This window comes from Rhinatrema bivittatum, chromosome 6 (assembly GCF_901001135.1).
Source record: "Rhinatrema bivittatum chromosome 6, aRhiBiv1.1, whole genome shotgun sequence".
NCBI lineage: Eukaryota > Metazoa > Chordata > Amphibia > Gymnophiona > Rhinatrematidae > Rhinatrema > Rhinatrema bivittatum.
In genome coordinates this window covers 91,407,742-91,434,356 of record NC_042620.1, presented here as the reverse complement: position 1 = coordinate 91,434,356, position 26,615 = coordinate 91,407,742, and the positions used below count along the sequence as shown (strand labels likewise).

The window sequence follows — 26,615 nt, the reverse complement described above, 5'->3', positions numbered from 1 at the left end:
CAAAATGTGCCCATTATGCACAATTCAAGCTAAAGCACAGGATGTGTCGTCCCTGAAAGTGGGGAGAAAAATTTAACACCACAACTGCCCAAAACTCTTCCACTTGTCCTGCCACTCTGCTCATGTATCAGTATCCCACCTCTTCCAAGTTTTGTCATTTCATATTTGGTGATATTTCATTGCCCTTCATTCAGATTTCATAAATCCTTACTGGTAATATAAATTGTATAAAAGTCCACTGGATAACGTGACTCTTAAAGCAAGCCACCGATGCAGGTAGAAAGCCTTTTTTTTTTTTAACTAATTTAATCACTGAGCAATACTTTCCAAGTTCAAATATTTTGTGAAGCAGAAAAAACAGCCTAACAGCCAAACTGAAAGTGTAGAATGACAATATCTTATTAACAGTTTTGTAGAGAGAACAGACATGACAGCTAAAACAGAAGAGAAAATGCTTTCAACAATTTGTGTCTGTGAAAGAGTCCAAGTCAGATGGCAGCAACAAGTTACCAATAAGGAGATTTACATGACAACCAACCATCTGCATGAAACACCATCCAGCCAAGACGACTCTAGCTTTTGCACAGTTGCCACACCTCTAATTTCAGACTGGGAAACCAGAAAAAAACAGAGAAGCACGAAGCAGCAGCAGGTTATGACATGTTGGAGGACAACTGGAGGAGGTGCTGTTGTCACAGAGCTGGAAGCTGAAAGGGGTGCAAGGACACAGTACAACAAATGAGTTAGTAGCTTTATGCACAGAAAACTAGTTATTTTGCTAAAACTATAGTATCTAATGACCGACATGTAAAATTCATATTTATCAATAAAGTTTTGGTTTATTTTTAAAAGATTATTCCTCTGTCTTTTGGATAAGATTTAAGCGTAGGGTTTGAGCAATGAGCAGAGAATGGTCTTTGGATGAACTTTCAGCCAACATATACAAAATGGAAGATTAACAACCTTGCTCTCCAATCCCACTGGGACATAAATATATTAAAATGCATGGGGAAAGCAAAATCTCTTGCTTAAAAAAAAAAATAAATAAAAATAAAAACCTACAGGTTTAATTCCATGGGTTTTCTAGAGTTGGATGAACTCTGGCAGCTAGTCCATTCACTTCTGTCCGAGTCATGAGCTGAGGGCAGTTTCTTCTAGGCCTACTGGCTGAGATTGAGAATCAGAGCTAATGCCCCACCACCTGATCCCATTGGGAACATAACATTATGACCATGGCCCAAGCAGGAGGATTAAACCTCATGTTAAAGAAAAAACCCCACATGCAAATTGCTTTTTGAGCACTAAGAAATACTGTTTAGTCAATCTAGACACAACAGGGACCTGTTAACTATTTATTACCATGGAAGAATTATTTTGGTCAGCAGTTCTGTACTGCCCTAAAACCTTCCTTCTCCTGTTTGATAAATTAAAATTCCTGGGCTTATATGCAATTGGTTTAATATATGCTTTGTTTAAGAACATAATCACTGACACTAGCTCTTCATCAGAAGTAACTAGAGGTAGGGGATGACTGTTTTTCATTCTTGTCCTATCTGTGGATCTGAAGTTGGCTAAGGCGGTCAACCCAGGATCAAGAGACCATCTCAACCTGGGCATATATTGCTGAGTGGAACAGATGGCCCTGAGCTGTTGATTCAGTATACAGCACACTTTCTGCCACTCCCTGTTGCTGTTGTAGGATTTCAAAGTAATGAGATCCTTGTAGTAGAAACTTCTTCCTATCTGACGTAGTCCTGGGTAATAGTCTCCCATGAGTTATTGTCAGTGCTAAACATCTTCAGGCTGATTTTCAAGATGTCCTTGAGGCACTTTCTCGGCCCTCTTCTTGAGCTAGAAGAATAAAATTTGCCTAAGGAGTCTGGAATCAGATATCTGGATGACATGGCATCCCAGAAAAGCTGAAACCAATTACTTCTCATTTAAAGCATCACTCGATACTAATAAATTAAAACTCAGCAATGTTGAAATGTAGTTCTTAATGCAAATATTGGGCTGAATGCAAACCCTTCCATGCAACAAAGTTATGGGCTCTGCAAAATCTTCAAGATGCTTCTAAGTGGAATGTCTGGTCTATCCTCTAATCTTCTGCTGGTGCTCATCCTGGAGCTGGTCTTAAGCTCTGGAGCCACAGAAAAAGTTATCTAGAAATCCTTTGTGTATACTAGCTTTGAATGATGTTAGTGACAATCATATAAGTAAGCTGTGAGGGTACTCTGCAAAGTTCTATGAAAAGGAAAGGCAGGATAAAGGCAAGCCATAGTATAAGTCATTACTCTTATGTTTTATATAAGTACAATGGCGGTTGCAATTTCAAGAGCAGACGCAGCCAAATGGGGCTGCCGTGGAATTAAAAAGAAGAAGCAACACCAATGAATTAGAGAAGGCTTCCTGACAACGCTCTCGAAAGGAAACATTGAAGGACACCCCCTGAAGCAGGACGATTACGTCCGAAACACAGCTGTGTCGGGTGAACTACCAGGAATGGAGTAGATGAGTATTCGTGTCCCCTTTTCCTGTACTTGCGGAGAATGTGTGACAATTGATGATTGATTTTATAATAATACAAAAATTTTCAAACAAAAACGGACAATTGGTAAAATTTAAATTAAAGCAAGGTGACCCTGTACAACAGTAGAGTCTGTTGCACAATACAGACCCTCGAAGTAAGGGGCCTACATATATTTGGTTTGCACAAATGTTTGAGGTGTTTAAAATATACTTGTGGTACCATTAATTTCTGATATTGTTGTTAGACAGTTCGGTACACTGGAATACAGTGGTTTTTGGGCGAATAGGTTGTGATTTATATAAGTACAAGCCATTAGGCCCATTCAAACGGGCCAGATTCCGTCGGTCAGACTGGCATGTCTGTCAGAGCTGCTCTCTTCTCCACAATGACTTACCCTTCCTACTTACTCACTCATATCCTCTTCCCTTTTCCTTCCATCCCCCCTTTCCTTCCCCTCCCCTCTCACCCTGGTCCATCCTCACATTGTGGAACGGGCAAGAGTTTTGTTTTGCGGCATGTCGGTCAGAGCTCTGTGGTCCGCGCATGCATGGCACGTCGGTCAGAGCCGCTTTCTACTGCGCATTCGCGGAACGGTCACCGCTCAATTATAAGAGACAAGCCGTTAAGCCCGTTAAAATGGGCTACATCCCTCTGTCTCTCACCTCCCCCTCATTCTCTCTCCCCTCACTCTTCACCACCCCCTACCTCCCTCCCTCTCACCCACTCCTCCCTCTCCTCTCACTCAGTCCCTCCCTCCCACTCAGTCTCACTCACTCCCTCCCCCCGCTCTCCCTCCCTCTCACTCAGTCCCTCTCCCTCCCTCCCTCTCTCTGTCCCACTCCCTCCCTCTCTCTCTCCCCCCCCTCATTCTCTCTCCCCCCTCTCACTCAGTCCCACTCCCTCCCCCCCTCACTCTCTCTCCCCCCTCTCACTCAGTCCCACTCCCTCCCTCACACTCAGTCCCACTCCCTCTCTCTCCTCCCCTCTCACTCAGTCCCTCCCTCTCTCTCTCCTCCCTTGCTGCCGCCGCCGCCATCTGCCACCATCCACCGGACGCTGCCGCCGCTGCTACCACCGGACGCCGCCGCCGCTGCTGCCACTCAACGCCGCCGCCGCTGCCTCCCGACGCCGCCGCTGCCTCCCGACGCCGCCGCTGCCTCCCGACGCCATCTGCCGCCACCACCGCTACCACCGGATGCCACCGCCGCCGCCACTCAACGCCGCCGCCGCTGCCTCCCGACGCCGCCGCCACCACCGCCGCCATCTGACGCCGCTACCACCGGACGCCGCCGCCGCTGCCACTCGACACCGCCATTTTTTTTCTTTTGGTCTGGCTCAGACTGACGTGTTCGCCCGCACATGCGCGGTAGAGCTGGGTCTTCATAAGACTGAGGGCCAGTCCTTTGTCCAGGCATGCTCGTAAGAAATATAAGTCCGTGGGATGACTGTTTCCTAGAAAGAAATGTCCTGCTTCAAGAAATATATCTCAAAAGAAAAAGTTCTCCAAACCTGCCCCAGGTTAGGGAAGTGGAATTTCCGTGACTTTAACCTAGTTGGCCTTACTGTGGCAGAATGACCTCTCTTTTCCCCATGTCCCCTTTCAAAGATCAAACCGCAAGAGAGAATGTAAATAGGTCCTCCATCTGGCCTGTACCCTGCTAGATAAGGCCCTGTTCATTTAGGCAGATGTGACAGAGTTCCATACAGAAGCTATCAGATCCATGAACCAGCACCTTCTTGGTCAACTATTCATGGATGGTTCACTGCATTCTCTCTTGTTCAGCCTGTAAGTGGCCACTGTGGAACCTAGCGCGGGTTGAGCCTTGGCCTTGGGTACTTAAATTCATGTCTACTTCTGGACCCTGATCACTGCTAGGAAATCTAACTTGTTGATTCTTCTTCCTTGCTGTATAGGCTGCTAGACAAAATGTTCATCCATTCATTTGAGCAGCCAGGCTGCTTCCTGCCCTAGCGAAACAGAAAAAAAAAAAAAATGGAACAAAACGATCAGACTGCGGACACTTGCCTCTATTTCAATGCTTTCTAATACGCAAATGGTAGCATTAACAGTAATGTCATTATCTCTTATTAATGCCCAATCGTTAGTGAAAAAGGTTTCTGTTATTACAGACCTATTAGTAGAAAATCACCCTGACATCTGCTGTATAACGGAAACGCGGTTCAAAAGATCGGACACTGTCGTGATTAACCAGTTACCTAAGTGTTTTTATGATATTTTTTCTATACCTAGGGTCAATAAGAGGGGGTGGTTTGTAGCTAATTGCACATAAAAAATTAAACTAATACATCAGACCATTAATATAGCATCACACTTTGAGATTGGATTCTATAAATCTAACGACTTGCAGATTTGTTTGTTATATTCACCCCCAGGTTTTCTTGAACATAACACTTATCCTTTAATGGAATTTATTTTAGATAACATAGATATGGATATCCCAGCAATTGTGTTAGGAGATTTTAATTTACATGTTGATGTAACACCACTTTCTTCCAGCTATGAGACTTTACTGGCTACAATGCATGCTATCTGATTTAGACAGATTGTGGACCTTCCAACACATAAAGCAGGTCACATATTATTAAATTATTTTCTTGACTAAAAAGATCCTCTAGCATGTCCCATGGTCAGACCATAGATGTCCTTGAATATACCTAAGCATAAATCAGTCAATGGCCAAAATTTCCTTTGAATTCCAGAAACCTTGCAAAGGGGAAGAGTTAATTGAAATTTTACCAGAGGCCCTTAAAAATTGACACTAACTATACAGGGACTGCAATAACATCTTGAGATTTAATAAATAGGAATATGGCAAACAAAATGTGCCCTATTATTAAAAAGGAGATCAAAGCATATTATAAGTATAAAGTGCCATGGTATACTTCTGGTGAGGTTTTCTGCTGGCGTGTAGTTTCTGTATAGGGCTCTATAGTAGCCTGGCTTGTTCCATTTTCCTAATAGGAGGTGTATCGGAGTCTTAAGACCTGGTGTAATATTTTCAGTGATGCCTTTTCTTAGGTAAGGTGGTTACTGTTTGAGTACTAGAAATGGGTGCTGTTTTGGTGTGGGATGTTTACTATTTATGCAATTTCTGTTCAGACAGAATATGTATCTTTCCCTTGTGTCATTCTTAAAAATAAAAATAATACTGGGACTTTATTTTTTATTTCCACCCTGACTTGTAATGAGCCAAATGTCACACAAGTAAGCGTGGTCTGTCAGGTGTGTCACGATGGGAAAAAGGTTGAGAACCACTGCCCTAATGAAATCTGGAGAAAAGGATCCCTATCAGGGATCCTCACCGCTCTCTTGGATCTCTGGAGGGGATTCTCCTCCTGGATATTCCCCCAGGGCTATCCTTTAGTATGTCTACAAAGGGAGGAGAGGATTCACTTCCCAGAAAGAACTAGGTTATTCTGATCTTGTATTATATGTGCTCAGACAATCCCCAATTCTGCTCCCAATTTGTTGAGTTATACTCCCTAAACCAGGTCAAAGAGCCTGTCTGCTTGGCTCTATAGTCAGGGTATTACCAGGCAAGAGAAGCCTGCAGGGATGAAACACCTGCTTGCTCCATAGATAGGAAATTACCATTTAAGAGGAGTCTGCAGGCCTAAAGTCTGCTTGCTTTACAGAGCATTACTATTTAATAGGAGCCTGCAGGGCTGAAAATCCTGCTTGTTCCACAGACAGAGCATTGCCATTTAGGAAGAGCCTGCAGAGAAAGAAACCTGCTTGGCTCTACAGTCGGAGAATTATCAACTTCTATGTGGAACTATCAATTGGAACACTGCAGGACTGCAACTTATTTCCTTTTGGGCTGCTCGGATTGCAGGACTACCCAAAGGGTGTGGTCAGGCAGTGTGACTGAGGCCTTCTGTCTTGTCCTGCAGGTAGAGTTAATTAACAGGCCGATACAGTACAGTGCGCTCCGATGGAGCGCACTGTTAGCCTGCTCTTGGACGCGCATTTTCCCTTACCCCTTATTCAGTAAGGGGAGGAAAACGTGCGTCCAATCCGCAGCACCTAATAGCGCCCTCAACATGCAAATGCATGTTGAGGGCCCTATTAGGTATGCGCGCGGGATACAGAAAGTAAAATGTGCAGCCAAGCCGCACATTTTACTTTCAGAAATTAGCGCCGACCCAAAAGGTCGGCGCTAATTTCTTCCGGCGCCGGGAAAGTGCACAGAAAAGCAGTAAAAACTGCTTTTCTGTGCACCCTCCGACTTAATATCAAAGCGATATTAAGTCGGAGGTCCCGAAAAGTAAAAAAAAAAAAAAAATTTGAATTCGGCCCGCGGCTGTCGGACGCTCAATTTTGCCGGCGTCCGGTTTCCGAGCCCGTGGCTGTCAGCAAGCTCGAGAACAGACGCCGGCAAAATTGAGTGTCTGCTGTCAAACCCGCTGACAGCCGCCGCTCCTGTCAAAAAGGAGGCGCTAGGGACACGCTAGTGTCCCTAGCGCCTTTTACCTGGATCTACCGCGTCACCTAATTTAAATAAATAGAGAATCGCGCGCACTGGCGAAGGGCCGGTGCGTGCACCGGGAGAGTGGGCGTTCGTCTGCTTTCCCGCGGACTTTACTGTATCGGCCCGTAAATTTATTAACTAGCGCTCTCTTTTTGTTTTTTGGTAGCCTCTGAACTTTAGGGAAGTTCTGAACATTTAATACTTATAACAGAGTTTCTTTCTGTTAGCTCTGTTTAATTGCTCTATTTAATTGCTTAAGACAGGTGCCTTAAGCAATTAAGCTACAGGCTCTGCTCAAAAGGTATAGTGCTAATGCACCTAGGAAAAGGAGGCAACAGTTTGAACCACTCCTAAGGAGATTTTAGCTCTGCAGCAGCATAATACATTGAGCATGGCTGTTGTTACTTAAGGAGATATAAGTTATAGGATCGCTGAGCCTTCTAATCAGGCTTGCTCTGCTAAAACAACATGCATGCATATTGTCCAGTGTGTGGAAACAAACATTGAGTAGTGTTTAACCTTGCAGTAGTTCTTACAGGCTTTGCCCATTCTGAACTTGGAAAATCTCCTTGAGATATATTATGGACATACATAAAGCAAAGTCATACCAGTAGTGTTACAAGGAAAACAGCCCAACCATGTGGAGTTTAAGCTGCTCTTGCCCTGCGTTAAAATGAGCACATTCAGCTGTTGCCTTCTCTCTCAGCCATGTATAATTTCCACAAAAAAATGGCCCGGTCACTACTCACTAGCTCCAGAGAGCCACTGCCTGCTGACAGCAGACCCAGCTTCTACTTACTTCTGCTGCTCCATCATCTATGAGAGAGGGAGGAGGAGCAAGGATGAAGGGAGAGAGAGGAAGTCTTGCAAGTCCCACCCCCTTTTTTGGCTGGGGTGGCAGGCTTCTGAGGATTCAGAAGCCACTCTCTAATGTACCACAGACCCCAAAGGGTCCTGTGACCACAGTCGTGCTCTGGAGGTTCCACAGACTCTGAAGGGTATTGGGCCAAGCACTGTGCTCTGGAGATTCCACAGTCCTTGAGGGGTACTGGGGCAAACGTCTAGGAGACTGGCCAGGGCAGAGCCTGGGACACTACTCTGACTGGGAGAAGTAACCCAAGGGGTAGTTGTCCCAGAAGCAAACACTCAACCAGCTAGGGCCACACCCAATTCTGGGAGCTACATTCTCTTCATGTGTCTGTCATTGCTGGAGAACAGACACTACTGGTATTGGGCCAGGACCACACCCGCTTTATAGCCCAGAATGAGGTCATGAAAGGTATGTCCTCTGTCTCCCTCAAGCTGTGGAGGAGGGAAATCCCTAGCACAATGGACTGATCTAGCAGACGAAAAGGAATATGCAACTTAGCCACATAATTGCTGCAGAATCTTGAAAAATCTGCTGGAAACCGGGGGAAGCTCTGCCCATATCAAAACAGCCCTAACTGCCAACACACAAACAACCACCACACTACCTAGAAAAGACAACACTGTAAATTTTACACCAGGCCTTAAAAACACCAATACACTTCCTGATAGGGAAACAGAACAAGCCAAGTTGCTATAAATCCTGACACAGAAATTACACGCTAGAGAATACTTCATCTCGGTCACACATGCAGAACACAGACAGACCCTCACCAAATACAGAATAAAGTGACCATGAAGGATAAATAGAAATGTGCAGACAAAAACTGAACTGGAAACTGCAAGAAGCCACTCTGTATGCAGTGCAACAGAAAAAAAACAAATATCGCCATTCCTAATAAAACAAACAAAACCAAGAAAGATAAAACATAATAGTAAAACCATATTAATAAAAAAAAAAATTTCAAAACAGCTTACAGTAGAACATCCAATAATTAAAAACTAACTTAAAAACATTTTCCAAACACACAAATACAATATTTCAAAACAGCAGACACAAATAACACCCAATAATTAAAACTAATAAGGATTATAAAAAAAAAAAAATAAAAAAATCCCCTGCTCTTCATACCTGGGGAACTTTTCATTTCCATATGGCTGAGAATGTCTTGAATTAGCAGGGGAGGGGTTGTTATACATTAACTTTCTCCTCACTCTCATATACACTTGCTCACACACACACAGACACCCCACTCACTCACTCACTCACACTTCTTCCCCTTCTGGAACACAGATGCGATAGAAGCAGTCTCCACCTTCAACCCACATGGCTGATGGGTCTCCTCTTTCTCCAGGCCACACTGCTCCTGCTCCTTTATTCGGGTGCATGGCTGAATGCTGCAGCCTGCTGCTTTCGGCCTTGCATCTCCTTCCCATCTGTGTGGGCCCACATGACACTATTTCCTCTTCCAAGCCCATGTGAGCAGAATACAATCGCTGTGCCATTCCCAAAACTGATGCTTTATGTGGCAACCTAGTGCTTCCACCACATTCTGCCTTCACCCATGTTGATAAACAACTAGTTAACCTTTTACCCAGCTTCAGATAGCAGATCAACTCAGTTCTCTAACATTTATTGGAATAATGAACACAACAATTACTGCGAATGAGAAGAAATCAAGGGTAACCGCACAGACTCTTGAAACTGTTACAGCTGATGAGTTTTCTCTGGAAGCTACAGGTCAGTCTGTGTGAGGCAAACTGCAGCTGTGACAGAAGCATGGATGAGTGTGATAAAAAAATGTTTCTCTCTAACTTGTGGCTAAAGGTTTAAAGAATGAGCTGGTAGCTTGCCAACAGCCTTTTCCCAACTGAAAATCCCTCCTGGCAATAAACTGTCCCAGGCTGCTTTGGGTCAAAGAGACCAATTAGCAGGGGAAAAAGAAACTGAGTTAAGGCATGAAGGGCAAGTACTGTCCAGTCAGCAAGTCCAAAACATTCAAACAGCAGCTAACAATGACCAATCAGGGTAAAGGACTTAAATCCTGCAAAAAAATTAAGCCAAGCAATATCACAACAGGACATAAAAAGGCAGTAGAATAAAGAAAACTTAGAAATATACTGTGCAGACAGAACACTCCCTGCTTGGTCTCACAGATACCCTTATTAAACGTTATCCAAATCCAAAGAAATATCAACGCATGCAATAGTTCATAGCGTTCAAGTATTTTCATGAGACATAAGGAGCACTGTCTCAATGACAGGTCTGATGAATGTCTTTACTTTTCCTTGTTTTGATTTCAATTTTGTGGACCTTTCCGTTGCTACTGGAAAAGGTTTTCACAAAGAGTCCCTTTGGCCATTAATTTCTTTCAGCTTGCCTGTGAGTAGAACGAGATCACCTTCCTGGACATCTAGTTTTCTAGATCGTCATTTGTAATGGCTCTGCAGAGTAGTGAGGTACTCATGCTTCCAGAAGGTGTTGGCAAGTCCATGTACCTGTCTCCATTGTCTCTTATAAAGATACTTGGTGTCGAAGTCGCTAAGTGGCGCTGGATTTGTGCTATTTTTTGGGATGAAAGCGCTGGCAGGTGTCAGAATGACTGGTGCCTCTTGATCAATGGAAACTAGGACTAAGGATTTCGCATTGATGATAGTTCAGACCCAGAAGCATTGTTAGGACTTAATGGATAAGGCAAGTGAGTCCAATCTTGAAGCGCATAGAGTTCAGGATATGCTGAGTGACACAATCATACATTACAAAACTACACCTGTGTGCAAAGAATGAAAATTGAATATCCATGTACACTTTTGTTTTGACAGGTACCTATCAACAGCAGAACTGTTAAAATCTTCTGAGTTGATTGTCAACTGTCTGCAGGCTCCAGCGAAGTTGGTTCCATGGTCAGAACAGAGCTGTTTGGTAGGCCCTCTAATACAGAAGAAACTTCAGAAGGCATTTATGAAGCTGAAGATAACCATGAACTCAATAACTTTGATGTCAACAGTGCAAATGCTCATGCATTTGAACATCACAGCCCATCATTTGCTGTTTGCGGGACTTCCTCTTGTTTGTTGGGAGCTGACAGACCTTGGTCCAAAGACATCTAACCCTACATAAGTGAAGGGTGGATCCATACGGAGCTGGTCAGTTGGCATGTCTGCCATCTGTTCTTGCTCTTGGCCTCGAGGCATTTGATATACTCATGAATGACTTCAGTGATGCATTGTTTAGTACCAATGATCCAGATGCCTGCGGCTCTGACTGCTCCTTCTGTGAAGTATCAGCCTTGATATTTTACCTGCTGTATTAGGTTAAGGACAGCGGATGTGAAGAATGTTCAGTGTACTGACATGGACAGTTTAGTCGCCCCCCCCCCCCCCAAAAAAAAATGTGGAATACTGTGAGCAGGAACTATGATGTATAACTTAAGACTGCTTGAAACAAAGAAAACGGAATGGCAAGTCAGTGTACTACACAATATAAATCCTCATTCCCAGCCCCAACTGATCGGAACAGATGCAATACTACGAGAGCACATTTGTGCTCCAGAACTGCAAGTTTTCAAAATCTAGGGGAGAAATTATCAATTTTTTGCCAATTCCCAGCAGAGAAAGACTCGAAGCTGTACTACTTATCAAAAGGGGACATGTTAAGGAAAGTAAGCTTAATAAAATTACCAAACTAGTTACTGAGTCTAATTACTGAACAAATACTCATTGTATTTTCTTTCTTATGTGATTTACTTGTTTTGTATCTTGCATATCTATAAGTACCTTTATACCTCTGCTATTTTATATATATGAAGCTTTTTTTTGTAATTTTGTGTTGTGTCCTGAGCATTTCCAGCACTGCAATCAGGTTGTTACACCTGCTGGTAGTGGCATACAAGCAATTCAAGCAGAGTAGCAACGTGATGCTGGCCAGGGATTATCAAGGGTTTCTTTCACTGATGTCCGGTTTGGCATGATTCAGCTGACCATAGACTAGGCCATTTTCATCAAAAAGGATTCAACTTCCAAAGAGGGCTATCTTTGGAAATGTTTTCTCTTTTGGTGATGCACTTGATTTTTTTTTAGCATAAAGCCTCTTGCTGTACACAGTGCAGGATAACATTCTCTGAACAAGATAGCTCATCGACTGTATGAGGTTTTGTGCAGAGATGCCAGTGGTAATAAGCATTTAATGTACTGTCCGGGGTCTGATGAAAACAGAGCACAATGTGGATGTTGTGTTCCCTAGCTCATCTCAGTGCAGACTAGTTTAAAAAACGGTCAAACTAGTGTGCTCCCAATTTGCCTTCAGGAATGATGTTAGCGGCAAGTGGTACAAAAAACCAACAACAAAAACTTTGAGAGTTTGAGCAGACCCAGGTAGGCCACTACCAGACATAGCGAATTCACTAATACATTTAAAGGACGTTAATTAGACACATTCCTACTCCCATAGCAACCTAAAACTTAACTAGGACCTGATCAAAATTGAGATGAAGGCAGCAGTCCAGCAGCAAGAGGGGGACTTCCCAGTCTTTTGCATCGAGTGTCACATGTATGATTTTTTCCCCACAGGTGAGAAGTTGTACATGTACATGCGATACAAAGAGCTCCCGGCTCTCAGAGAACGAGTCCGATCTCTGGAGGCTAGAGTGGCAAACCTGGAGGAGACTCCAGGTTTGCCACTCTAGATGAGACTTTCAGGGACATAGTAGCCAAGTCCCAACTTCAGACTGGCAGCCCTGGTGCTGCCTTGGAGGAAGAAGGTCTCATGATTGGAGAGCATCAACCTGGTGTAGCAGGAAAGGATCCTGTAGCAAGGACTTGCTCTCCAGGTGATGCACTGTCCTTTTGTACCGAGGATATCTCCCCAAGGCCTACTGCCTTGGGGAGATATCCTAGGTATGATCTAACCCTGCCCAGCAGGGAAGGATTAGGTCGGCAGTTATAGTTGGTGATTCGATTATTAGGAATGTAGACAGCTGGGTGGCTGGTGGGCGTGAGGATCACCTGGTAAAATGCCTACCTGGTGCGAAGGTGGCGGACCTCACGCATCACCTAGATGAATTTTAGACAGTGCTGGGGAGGAGCCGGCTGTTGAGGTACCAACGACATAGGAAAATGTGGGAGGGAGGTTCTGGAAGCCAAATTTAGGCTCTTAGGTAGAAAACTTAAATCCAGAACCTCCAGGGTAGCATTTTCTGAAATGCTCCCTGTTCCACGTGCAGGTCACCAGAGGCAGGCAGAGCTCCGGAGTCTCAATGCATGGATGAGACGATGGTGCAAGGAAAAGGGATTCAGTTTTGTTAGGAACTGGGGAACCTTTTGGGGAAGGGGGGAGTCTCTTCCGAAGGGATGGGCTCCACTTTAACCAGGGTGGAATCAGACTGCTGGCGCTAACCTTTAAAAAGGAGATAGAGCAGCTTTTAAACTAGAACAAAGGGGAAAGCCGACAATCACTCAGCAGTGCATGGTTCGGAGAGAGGTATCTTCAAAGGATACTAATGATGCATTAGAATTAGGGAATCCCGACAGTGAGCTTCCAATAATAAGAAAACTCACCTGAGCTAAAAAATTCTAACTTATCCCTATCAATTAAAAAGCAGAATGAAAATACAAACAAAAACAAACTTTGAAATGTTTGTATGCTAATGCCAGAAGTCTAAGAAGTAAGATGGGAGAAATAGAATGTACAGCAGTGAATGATGACATAGACTTAATTGGCATCTCAGAGACATGGTGGAAGGAGGACAACCAATGGGACAGTGCTATACCGGGGTACAAATTATATCGCAATGACAGAGAGAAGCACCCAGGAGGCGATGTGGCGCTTTATGTTCGGGATGGCATAGAGTCCAACAGGATAAACATCCTGCATAAGACTAAATGCACAATTGAATCTTTACGGGTAGAAATCCCTTGTGTGTCGGGGAAGACTATAGTGATAGGGGTATACTACCGTCCACCTGGTCAAGATGGTGATATGGACAGTGAAATGCTAAGAGAAATTAGGGAAGCTAACCAAATTGGTAGTGTGGTAATAATGGGAGACTTCAATTACCACAAAGTCACAAGTGCAAGTAAAGACATCAAGTCCCATTCACGTAAAGTAATAATTTATTAACCACGAATAGAATTTATATCATAATTTAAATCGGCAACTCCATATCAGTAGTAACAAGCATGTAGTTTTCTATGTCCCCCGACACGGTCCCGTGTTTCGCGGAGGCTGCATCGGGAGGGACCCAAGGAAATCATTCATATCTGGAAAGTGATATAATGTAGTATAAGAAACGGAACACATACTGCCAAACAGGTAATATCTTTAAAGTACACATACCCATTCCATTCTTCTCAGGAGCGCGCTCACCCTGTAGTCTGACAGCCATTTAAAAGGGCAGAAAAGGCGCGGAAAACGAACTCTCGCGAGATATAACAATCAGCAGGCATCTGTCAATAGAGACTACCAAGATGTTTAATAGAATAGGTGCCATTCAATATCTTTATTGAGGCCAGAAGGGGCTACTGTATTTAGGGTATGGATCCATCGCTGCTCCCTCCGACCCAACGCACCGGAGAAATCTCCTCCCCTTGAAGGCGGCGAGACTACCTCCAATACGGAGTAAGAGAGAGAGTCGATGGAATGTTCTGCTTGGAGCCAGTGAGACACCAGAGGTTCATCAATCCTGGAGGATCTTATATTCGAACAGTGTTCAATCACCCGTGTCTTTATCATTCGGGATGTTTTCCCCACGTATAGCAATGAACAGGGGCAACTTATCACATAGATCACTCCTTTTGTGCAGCAATTGGATTGAGAATATAGTTTGAACACACGTCCTGTCACCGGGTGTATAAAAGAGCTAGCCCGTTGTGTATGCCTGCACATAGTGCAGTGACCGCACGGAGAATGTTGTCCGTTTGTTTTATCCAAAAATTGTGTCCCTGATGCTGTATGCACTAAACGGTCTCTGAAATTAAAACTTTTCTTTCAGAATTTCCCTCCGGCCCAGGATTTCTCCGTGGTCCATGTGAAATCGAAATGGACTCCACCGGGAGTGGGTGACGTTACGTTGGGGGCGTTTGAGCGTCTTGTATGTGATGATGTATCACGGATTTGTTCACAATATCAGTATATTAGATACAACCTGACAAAGCAGGAGGCTAGTGCTTTGACGGCTCTATCTCATGATCCCTCGATAGTTATAAAACCAGCGGACAAGGGAGGAGGGATAGTTATACTCAATCAAACAGATTATGTGGCAGAAGTGCTTAGACAACTGGGAGACACTTCATTTTATGTTCCACTCACCTTTGATCCCACTCATTCACTACGTAAACATATCCAATCAGTGGTACAATCTGCTATGGAGGCACATACTATCACTATAAAGGAGTCCAAGTTTTTGGTCTCCACACATCCGGTAATGCCTCTATTCTATATCCTCCCAAAAATACATAAGTCCCTCGAAAAACCTCCGGGACGCCCCATCGTATCTGGAATTGGCTCTTTATTAGAGCCACTTTCACAGTTTGTAGATGTGTTTCTGAAACCCATGGTACCCCAGATCAACTCCTATGTGCGGGATTCGTCCCACTTCATGACTAGATTATCATCCTTGCAGGTTCTTCAATCCTCAATCTTTTTGATCACACTTGATGTAATATCTCTGTATTCTAACATCCCCCAAAATGAGGCCCGTATAGTAATCGAGAAATATTTGAACACACGCCCTGCTCCACAGAGGATTACCACTACCTTTTTAGTTCAACTCGCTGAATTAGCATTGACAAAAAACTTTTTTCAGTTCCAGGACATTGTTTATCAGCAGATAAAGGGGACTGCAATGGGGTCGACTATGGCCCCCAGTCTGGCGTGCCTATACATGGCTGAATATGAGACTTCAAACATTTATTCCTCAATGTGGTCACAGTTCATCCATGTATGGCTGCGCTACATTGACGACATCTTCATTGTCTGGACAGGTACAGACATTCAGTTCTATCTGTTCCTGGACTGGATCAATACAGTCAATGCCAACATCCAGTTCAACTACTGCATCCATCCCTCGCGAATTTCTTTTTTGGATATTGATGTATCTTGGGTGGTGGACCATTTTGAAACCACTTTGTTTCGAAAACATACTGACCGCAACACCTTATTGGCCTATAACAGTTGTCATCCGCGGGCATTAAGGGATAATATTCCTATAGGCCAATTTTTGAGACTCCGTCGGATATGCTCCACACGCCAGGAATTCCTTTCCCAGTCTAATGGGTTGGTTGACCGCTTTACAGAAAGAGGTTACCCTATGCGAGTCATTAAAAGGGCTTTTAAGCGTGCCCTATATGCACAAAGAGAATGGTTATTCACATCTCCTCCCCCATCAGATGAGGTCACCCACAACTGTATTCTCCCTTTCTCCACTGTTGGCAGGGCCATAGCGAAGATGGTCAGACGACATTGGTCATCCTTGTCTCTGAACACTATAATGCAGGGTCCGCCGAGATTCACTTTTAAACGCGCGACGAATCTTAGAGACCGTTTAGTGCATACAGCATCAGGGACACAATTTTTGGATAAAACAAACGGACAACATTCTCCGTGCGGTCACTGCACTATGTGCAGGCATACACAACGGGCTAGCTCTTTTATACACCCGGTGACAGGACGTGTGTTCAAACTATATTCTCAATCCAATTGCTGCACAAAAGGAGTGATCTATGTGATAAGTTGCCCCTGTTCATTGCTATACGTGGGGAAAACATCCCGAATGATAAAGACACGGGTGATTGAACACTGTTCGAATATAAGATCCTCCAGGATTGATGAACCTCTGGTTGTCTCACTGGCTCCAAGCAGAACATTTCCATCGACTCTCTCTCTTACTCCGTATTGGAGGTAGTCTCGCCGCCTTCAAGGGGAGGAGATTTCTCCGGTGCGTTGGGTCGGAGGGAGCAGCGATGGATCCATACCCTAAATACAGTAGCCCCTTCTGGCCTCAATAAAGATATTGAATGGCACCTATTCTATTAAACACCTTGGTAGTCTCTATTGACAGATGCCTGCTGATGTTATATCTCGCGAGAGTTCGTTTTCCGCGCCTTTTCTGCCCTTTTAAATGGCTGTCAGACTACAGGGTGAGCGCGCTCCTGAGAAGAATGGAATGGGTATGTGTACTTTAAAGATATTACCTGTTTGGCAGTATGTGTTCCGTTTCTTATACTACATTATATCACTTTCCAGATATGAATGATTTCCTTGGGTCCCTCCCGATGCAGCCTCCGCGAAACACGGGACCGTGTCGGGGGACATAGAAAACTACATGCTTGTTACTACTGATATGGAGTTGCCGATTTAAATTATGATATAAATTCTATTCGTGGTTAATAAATTATTACTTTACGTGAATGGGACTTGATGTCTTTACTTGCACTTGTGACTTTGTGGATTACCTGATGTGCAAGGTGCTTCTGGTATTTTTAGACTTCAATTACCCCAATATTGACTGGGTAAATATATCATCGGGACACGCTAGAGAGATAAAGTTCCTGGATGGAATAAATGATAGCTTTATGGAGCAATTGGTTCAGGAACCAACGAGAGAGGGAGCAATTTTAGATCTAATTCTCAGTGGAGAACAGGATTTGGTGAGAGAAGTAACGGTGGTGGGACCGCTTGGCAACAGTAATCATAATATGATCAAATTTTATTTAATGACTGGAAGGGGGACAGTAAGCAAATCCACGGCTCTCGTGCTAAACTTTCAAAAGGGAAACTTTGATAAAATGAGAAAAATAGTTAGAAAAAAACTGAAAGGACCAGCTACAAAAGTAAGTGTGCAAGAGGCGAGGTCACTGTTAAAAAATACCATCCTAGAAGCACAATCCAGATTTATTCTACACATTAAGAAAGGTGTAAAGAAGGCAAAACGATCACCGGCATGGTTAAAAGGGGAGGTAAAAGAAGCTATTTTAGCCAAAACATCTTCATTCAAAAATTGGAAGGATCCAACAGAAGAAAATAGGATAATGCATAAACGTTGGCAAGTTAAATGTAAGACATTGATAAGACAGGCTAAGAGAGAATTTGAAAAGAAGTTGGCCGTAGAGGCAAAAACTCACAGTAAAAACTTTTTAAAATATATCCGAAGCAGAAAGCCTGTGAGGGAGTCAGTTGGACCGTTAGATGATCGAGGGTTTAAAGGGGCACTTAGAGAAGATAAGGCCATGCGGAAAAATTAAATGATTTCTTTGCTTCGGTGTTTACTGAAGAGGATGTTGGGGAGGTACCCGTACTGGAGAAGGCTTTCATGGGTAATGATTCAGATGGACTGAGCCAAATCACAGTGAACCTAGAAGATGTGGTAGACCTGATTGACAAACTTAAGTGTAGTAAATCACCTGGACCAGATGGTATACACCCCAGAGTTCTGAAGGAACTAAAAAATGAAATTTTAGACCTATTAGTTAAAATTTGTAACCTATCATTAAAATCATCCATTGTACCTGAAGACCGGAGGATAGCTAATGTAACCCCAATATTTAAAAAGGGCTCCAGGGGTGATCCGGGAAACTACAGACCGGTTAGCCTGACTTCAGTGCCAGGAAAAATAGTGGAAAGTATTCTAAACATCAAAATCACAGAACATATAGAAAGACATGGTTTAATGGAACAAAGTCAGCATGGCTTTACCCAAGCCAAGTCTTGCCTCACAAATCTGCTTCACCTTTTTGAAGGAGTTAATAAACATGTGGATAAAAGGTGAACCTGTAGATGTAGTGTACTTGGATTTTCAGAAGGCATTTGACAAAGTTCCTCATGAGAGGCTTCTAGGAAAAATAAAAAGTCATGGGATAGGTGGCGATGTCCTTTCGTGGATTACAAACTGGCTAAAAGACAGGAAACAGAGAGTAGGATTAAATGGACAATTTTCTCAGTGGAAGGGTGTGGGCAGTGCAATGTCTCAGGGATCTGGTAATGGGACCCTTACTTTTCAATATATTTATAAATGATCTGGAAAGAAATACGACAAGTGAGGTAGTCAAATTTGTGGATGATACAAAATTGTTCAGAGTATTTAAATCGCAAGCAGATTGTGATAAATTGCAGGAAGACATTGTGAGGCCGGAAAATTGGGCATCAAAATGGCAGATGAAATTTAACGTGGACAAGTGTAAGATGATGCATATAGGGAAAAATAACCCTTGCTATAGTTACACAATGTTAGGTTCCATATTAGGTGCTACTACCCAAGAAAGAGATCTAGGCGTCATAGTGGATAACACATTGAAATCGGTTCAGTGTGCTGCGGCAGTCAAAAAAGCAAACAGAATGTTGGGAATTATTAGAAAGGGAATGGTGAATAAAACGAAAATGTCATAATGCCTCTGTATCGCTCCATGGTGAGACTGCACCTTGAATACTGTGTACAATTCTGGTCACCGCATCTCAAAAAGATATAATTGCGATGGAGAAGGTACAGAGAAGGGCGACCAAAATGATAAAGGGAATGGAACAGCTCCCCTATGAGTAAAGACAATCTTCCCCTGATCTCAAGAGTGATGAAAAGATTCGTAAACAAACAACTGTCCGATTATCTCGAGGAGAATAACATACTCTCTCCCTTCCAGTTCGGATTCAGAAAATCTCAAAATACTGAAGCCCTACTTTCATCTCTATCTGACACCATCCTTCTCAACCTGGAAAAAAAACAACCCTACCTTCTCGCACTTCTCGACTTATCCGCAGCCTTCGATACGGTCAATCACTCTATACTACTGGAACGCCTAGCAGATGTCGGCATTCTAGGAGAGGCACATGATTGGTTCAAATCGTTCCTAGAGGATAGGTTCTATAAGGTCAGAATTAATAACAAAGAATCTCTTCCAATCAAATCAAACCGGGGAGTCCCACAAGGTTCATCCCTCTCCCCTACGCTCTTCAACATTTATCTACTACCTCTCTGCCATCTACTCTCCAACCTCAAACATACTACATTTTCGCTGATGACGTTCAAATTCTTCTTCCAATCACCGTATCCCTGCAAAAAACCTGGGCACACTGGAATTGCTGTTTACAATCCATCACTAACCTGCTTACCAGCCTGAACCTCATCCTTAACTCAAATAAAACCGAAATCCTCATCATCTCTCCAGATGAAAAACACAATCTCCTCAATTCACAAAGCGCATCCCAATTCACAAATACATTCATCAACCACACCTCCTCCGTCAGAGACCTTGGGGTTCGGCTCTACAACCTATTCAACTTAAAATCGTTCGTCCACAACACAACCAAGGAATGTTTCTTCAAACTACAAGTTCTGAAAAACCTGAAACCCCTTCTACATTTCAGTGACTTCCGGCTAGTAGTCCAGTCTATCATCCTTACAAAGTTAGACTACTGCAATTCTCTTTTCCTAGGCCTCCCTGCAATAACCACCAAACCTCTACAGATGGTCCAGAATGCTGCGGCCAGGTTACTCACCAATTCAGACAAAAGAGCGCACATCACACCCATACACCATGGGCTTCACTGACTTCCCATAAAATACAGGATCACCTTTAAAACACTAATGATGATTCACAAGGACATCCACGGCATTGCCCACCTCAAACTAAACTCTCAACTTCGCACTCAAACATCGGCCACACCAATCAGAAACGCCTATAAAGGATCCCTATACGCACCCCCAACCAAAATCACCTTAAGAAAACGCGCTCTCTCCACAGCCGGGCCCAGCCTTTGGGGAACTCGCTACCACCCGAGCTTCGCCAAGAGCCCTCTCTCCAATTTTTTAAGAAACACCTCAAAACATGGCTCTTTAGACAAGCCTTCCCAGATTCTCAACATTACTCAGACACTGGTCAAAAGACTTAACAGGCTACCAGAGAACCTCCAGACTTAAGACACATCAGGACTCTAAAGAGATACTTGCCCATCCATTATTTCCTTAACATAGTCCTCCGATCATTACTCTATGCCCCACTTCCTTCCCCCTCCCTCCTCCCCCTTCCCTCCATCCTCTAGCCAAATTCTCATTGCTACCCCATGCCTTAAAGCCCCTGCCACGCCCTACCCATGATACAGACCCATAATGATACTCCATTAAACATATTATTGTATGTTACGCCCACAGCCGCCCCAGTTGCTGCATCTCTATATGTTATGTTATCATGTGGCTCTATTTATTATGTTATTCTCTGACAAATTACTTTACTGTTGCCTGTTATTGTTGACTTGTTCTATGTGCATTGCACAAATGTTCAATTGCTCAAATGTTCTATGTAACGCCATAGCCGCGACTGTTCTGTTCTATGGAAACCGATATGATTTGATATTTTGTTCAAGAATGTCGGTATAGAAAAATTCTAAATAAATAAATAATAAATAAAGACTAAAGAGGTTAGGACTTTTCAGCTTGGAGAAGAGACGGCTGATGGGGGATATGATAGAGGTGTTTAAAATCATGAGAGGTCTAGAACGGGTAGATGTGAATCGGTTTTTTACTCTTTCGGATAATAGAAAGACTAGGGGGCACTCCATGAAGTTAGCATGTGGCACATTTAAAACTAATCGGAGAAAGTTCTTTTTTACTCAACGCACAATTAAACTCTGGAATTTGTTGCCAGAGGATGTGGTTAGTGCAGTTAGTATAGCTGTGTTTAAAAAAGGATTGGATAAGTTCTTGGAGGAGAGTCCATTACCTGCTATTAATTAAGTTGACTTAGAAAACAGCCACTGCTATTACTAGCAACGGTAACATGGAATAGACTTAGTTTTTGGGTACTTGCCAGGTTCTTATGGCCTGGATTGGCAACTGTTGGAAACAGGATGGTGGGCTTGATGGACCCTTGGTCTGACCCAGTATGGCATGTTCTTATGTTCTTAAATATGCTCTATTGTGCCTCCGGTTTTCATGCATCCACCAATACAGTTGACCCAGGAGGGGGCTCCTTCCTGGAATCTACTAGGTGTTTCTCAGGAAGATGATCACATACTGGTCTCAGAAGAGAATGTCTCTTCCCCCAACTCCTGGTCAGAGGACACAGAAGCCAATAGATCAGGTAGCAGAATTGGTGAAGGCTCTCTTTGCCTCACCAGCTGAAAGTGACGAAGAGGGCACCTATCAATCTCTCCTGTCCAGATTGGCTAATTTGTTGAGGAGGGAATCCCTCTCACCTCCATGCCACAGGAGCTACCATCAGAAGTCCCAATAGTGGGACTAGCAACTGGCAGATTTAAAACAAATCGTAGAAGTATTTTTCACCCAGTGCACTATAAAGCTATGAAATCTGTTGCCAGAGGACATGGTCAAGGGACCTAGCATAATGGGGTTCAAAATAGGACTAGACAAGTTTCTGAAGAAAAAGTTCATAAACAGGTATTAACCAGGTGGGAAAGCCAGCGCTCATCCCTGAGAGAGTGAGATGCAATGGTAATGGTAATTTTATTTTGCTATACTGATTTTCTCATGGCATCAAAAATTATAAAGCAGTCCAAAAAGATAGATTGAACCAGCCTCTCACATACGCATGTAAAAGATGCACAATATGGATGCATGGAGCAACTATATATGCTGTTTCATATTTCAAAAGACAGCTTTTAAATCATTCAAATGCTGTTTTATTCACAAAGATCCAATTGACAGAATGGTTCCAGAATAATATAGTCTCCTCCCTTTCCCTTCTTTTTGAACCCTTCTCATAAGCCCTTTTACCTCACACCAGTCCCCTCTTCCCGTCATCCACAACATCCCCTCCACCCACGCAGATTCCCTCTTCCTTTATCCACATCCCCTCCACCCCAAGATGATACTCTCTTCCTTCTCCCACAATATCCCCTCTACCCTATGCCAATCCCCTTTCCCCTTGCTTTCACAACATTCCTCCATCCTACTCCAATACCTTCTTCCTCAACTCCTTCTCCACCTTGCATCTATACCCCTCACCTCTCTCTCACAACGCTGATCCCCTTTCATGTACACCCACATCCTGTCCTAATCCTCAATTTTAGCTATCCCCTTTGCAAATCCCTTTTCACTTAGCCACCCTTGGCACAGATTTTGTCCTCACAAGCCAATGCTCTCCTCACACCTACTCAGTTGATTCCCCCCCCCCCCCCCCCCAACCGCATGCTTCCCTGCCCCAGTCAATCCTCTCTCTTCCCTGCCACTAAGTAGGCTGGCAGGAAAACAAAAGCAGCTGCGGCATCTTGGGCTGCATGTTCATCATCCTCTGTCTTCCAGGACCAGAGTCATGGTTTGAACTGTGAGAGATGCTGGATTGAGGCACAGTTCGAACCATGACTCCAGCTCCAGAAGGCGCAGAAGGGGATATTAGTCATTCTTCTCTTACTGCCCATTAGAAACAGCTGGCCCTGGATCAAAAACAAAATTTGACAAAGGCATGGAGAAAGAGGAAAGAAAGGCAGGCCCCCCTAAGCTTGTGCTCAGCTGCCCTTTCCTGAATGCCAACAATTTAGTGGGGGACTGGGCAATTCAGTAGTAAGTGTCAGATTTTGTTGACCTTACTGTGAAATCACAGGAAACCAGGGCCACAAATTTAAGTAGTTCAATAATATCACAACTCTCCTAACTAAGAGACTGAATAAAAAAATCCTACCTTTTGCTTTAATTCCTTTCGAGCCTGGTCTCGCTCCATGCAAGCTTGTCGGTAGACTTCATAAGCTTTGTTAAGTTGCTCTCCAAGGCCACTAGTTTTATCCATATTTTCCAGTTCTGTATCATCACTAGAAAAGCCACACTATACAGTGACAACCTTAAAATGACAAAAAAATAGAAAGGAAAGATTCAAGACCATTTGAAAATAGAATATTTTAATTTGGCTATACAATGAAATGCTTCTTGCCAAAGTAAAGGAATAATTACAGTCTGAAACAGAATGGATAATAAACCTTGATGAACCCCTGCCACCATCATTTCCTACATATTTATTTTATTTGATTTATATTCTGCCTTCCAGCCACTTCAAAGAGGATTGTATTCAGGTACTTTTGTATAAACATAAACCCACACAAAATATTGTATTATCTGAAACAGTTGTAAACAGAAGACAATCCAACACTGGAGTTATGGTGCACCTACCATGATCACTGGCATTCTTAGAGAAGAGCTGCATGGGTCCGGCCCTACAGAGAAGGAAATGAGATCAAATGTTTGAACTAGGCCCAGGTTCACAATTAAAAAAAAAAAAAGTTTCAAGTTTTAATTTAAACTTTGTAGGCTCCACAAGATGAGTAAATTTAAGCTGTTTTATTTGATGATTTTATGTATGTGCTTTATGTTACCCGCCTAGAACTATGGATGGAGCAGGCTATAAATATTTTAAATAACTAAATATAGGATAAGCAATGACCAATAAAACAAGAAAGATTCCACTCTAGTGTGGAACAATATATTCCAGAGAACAGATGACTCATTTACAGCTAGTACAATATTGAGAACTGGGGATCCATAAACAACCACTAGATCATCATTGGCAAAAATCTTGTACTGCAATAAAGTAAACCAAAAAATAGTCAGGACTCCCTGTCGTCTTTTATGGTGGCCAAGTGTCCTGTATTTGAATGAAAAATACTACAGTTCTGGTTAAAATTTTAAAATGTGTCATCTAAATCAGGGCTGGCGTGACCATTAGGCAGGACTAGGCAATTGCCTAGGGTGGCATTAGTGGGCAGGATGCCATTTTCAAAATGTGAAAAGGAGGGGTGACAGTTTTGGAGCACTTGCTAGGTTTGTGTGACATGGGGGAGAGAGAGCGAGCAAAAGAAATAACTGTAAGAGGGTGACCATAACTTTATATATCTACCACTGGCAGATGTCCACATTCAACTCTTACTCCTGGGGAATTCTGAGCACAAAAACTGAAAATTCTGCAAACTTTATATTGGTCAAAATAACACAATTTACATGACAGTCTTTAAGTAATTAATTACAGAAAAAAGTTATTACTTAAAGTTGCAGAATTTTAAATATTTTGAGCAGAATTTCCCTAGAAATTCACTGTAAGAGTGTCCCTGCCACATACACACACCCTCATACAGGCTCCCTCACTCTCTCACACATCCCCTCATACAGGGCCCTCTCTCTTGCATACACACCCACACAAGCTCCCTTTCTCTCTTTCACATACATCCTCACACAGGCTACCTATGTCTCTCTCTCACGCAGCCCTTCACACATACACAATCCCTTCACACAGGCTAGCACCCTCACATACACACAATCCCTTTTTCATACACACGAGCTCCCAATCTCTCACACAATTACACACTCCTTCACAATCTCCTCATATAGATTCCCTCTCTCTGAAACCCACACTCAAGCACCCCCCCCCCGCTCTCTTACCTCCCATACTCTCTCATAACCTCCTGCTCTGTCACCCTCCCCTCATATAGGCTCTCTCTCTCTGAAACCATACTCAAGCATCCCCCCCACTCCCCCTCTTACCAACCAAGCTCACCCTCCCCTCTCTCACACACACACATTCTCTCTCACCGGCATCCCCCTCTCCTCATATAGGCTCCCTTTCTCTGAAACCCACACTCAAGCACCCCCCCCACCCACCCTCTTACCTCCCATGCTCTCTCTCACACACTCCTGCTCTCTCACCCTCCCCACCCCCCTCTTACCAACCATGCTCTCTGTCACCCTCCCCTCTCTCACACACACACATTCTCTCTCACTGGCATGCCACGGGATGTGCTCCATTCACGGCAAAGATGAAGGCCCAGCATGCCGTTCGCGGCGAAAAGGGAAGGCCCCCGTGTGCTGTGAACGGTGCGTCGGGCCTTCATCTTCGCTGTGAACGGAGCGCGTCCCACAGCACATGGGGGCCTTCCCTTTTCGACGCGCTCCGTTCGCGGCATGCCAGGGTCTCCTCTGCTATTTTCTGCGCAGAATTTGGCAATTCTGCACGGAGGGGGGGGGGGGGAAATTTGCACAAATTCTGCGTTTCGCAGTAGCACAGAATTCCCCCAGGAGTAAACTCTGGGTGGGTTTTGTGGGGGCGGTGATACATTGGTCTGCCTAGGGCGCTACAGACCCTTGCACCGGCCCTGCATCTAATACAGTGCATTTAAAATAGGCTTGATGATTCTCATCATACATTGTAAAAAGTCCAAGCGAAGAGATTCTGGAAATGGAGCAGCTTACTCCTCTGACAACAAAGTCAAAATGCAGAACATGAAGGCAGCATTTTCACATGGCAAAAGTCTGCTTTATTGAAATGCACAACTACAGCACCCTGTGCAGCAATTTGCTTATGCTGCATTTTAGGTCCTGTATTTCTGGTAAGCCTCAGACTCCACGTTGGGCACTATTATACATGAAGATACAAAAAGAGACATGGCTGGAAAGCCTGGGGAAAAGGAACCAAAACAAAAAAAAAAAAAACCCCACCACATATTAAAGCCAAAAATGCTTTTTAAAAGTTATTTTTACCTAAGGTATTATCCATCCAGAGCTGTGTGTTTCAATAAAGAAACATTTTGATCAGCTATGTTGAAATATTGCCTTAAAGATATTCACTCTTTTTAGAATTTTAAGAATACTTTATTTATACGCTATGTAATTACAATAAGTCAGTAAACATAAAATAGAACAGGTCTATGTAAAAGGAAAAATCAATAATAAAAATAGACTGGAGAGGATTCAAGATGGCTCCCTAACGACGCATATTCAGACGCTCCTGCTTCTCGTCTTACC

The 26,615-nt window shown here is 43.5% G+C and overlaps 1 protein-coding gene across 3 annotated transcripts in view; it reads right to left on the bottom strand.

The window, feature by feature from the left end:
• Nucleotides 1-26,615, bottom strand: part of TANK (TRAF family member associated NFKB activator) — a 137,184-nt gene that overhangs the window by 97,680 nt on the left and 12,889 nt on the right. For all 3 annotated transcript variants that reach the window (XM_029605597.1, XM_029605596.1, XM_029605598.1), the window contains 2 exons: nucleotides 23,994-24,037; nucleotides 23,512-23,667 (listed from right to left, as the gene is read on the bottom strand). In XM_029605597.1, the coding sequence (XP_029461457.1) occupies nucleotides 23,512-23,616 (105 nt within the window). In that variant the 5' untranslated portion in view covers nucleotides 23,617-23,667; nucleotides 23,994-24,037. The remainder of the gene's footprint in view (nucleotides 1-23,511; nucleotides 23,668-23,993; nucleotides 24,038-26,615) is intronic.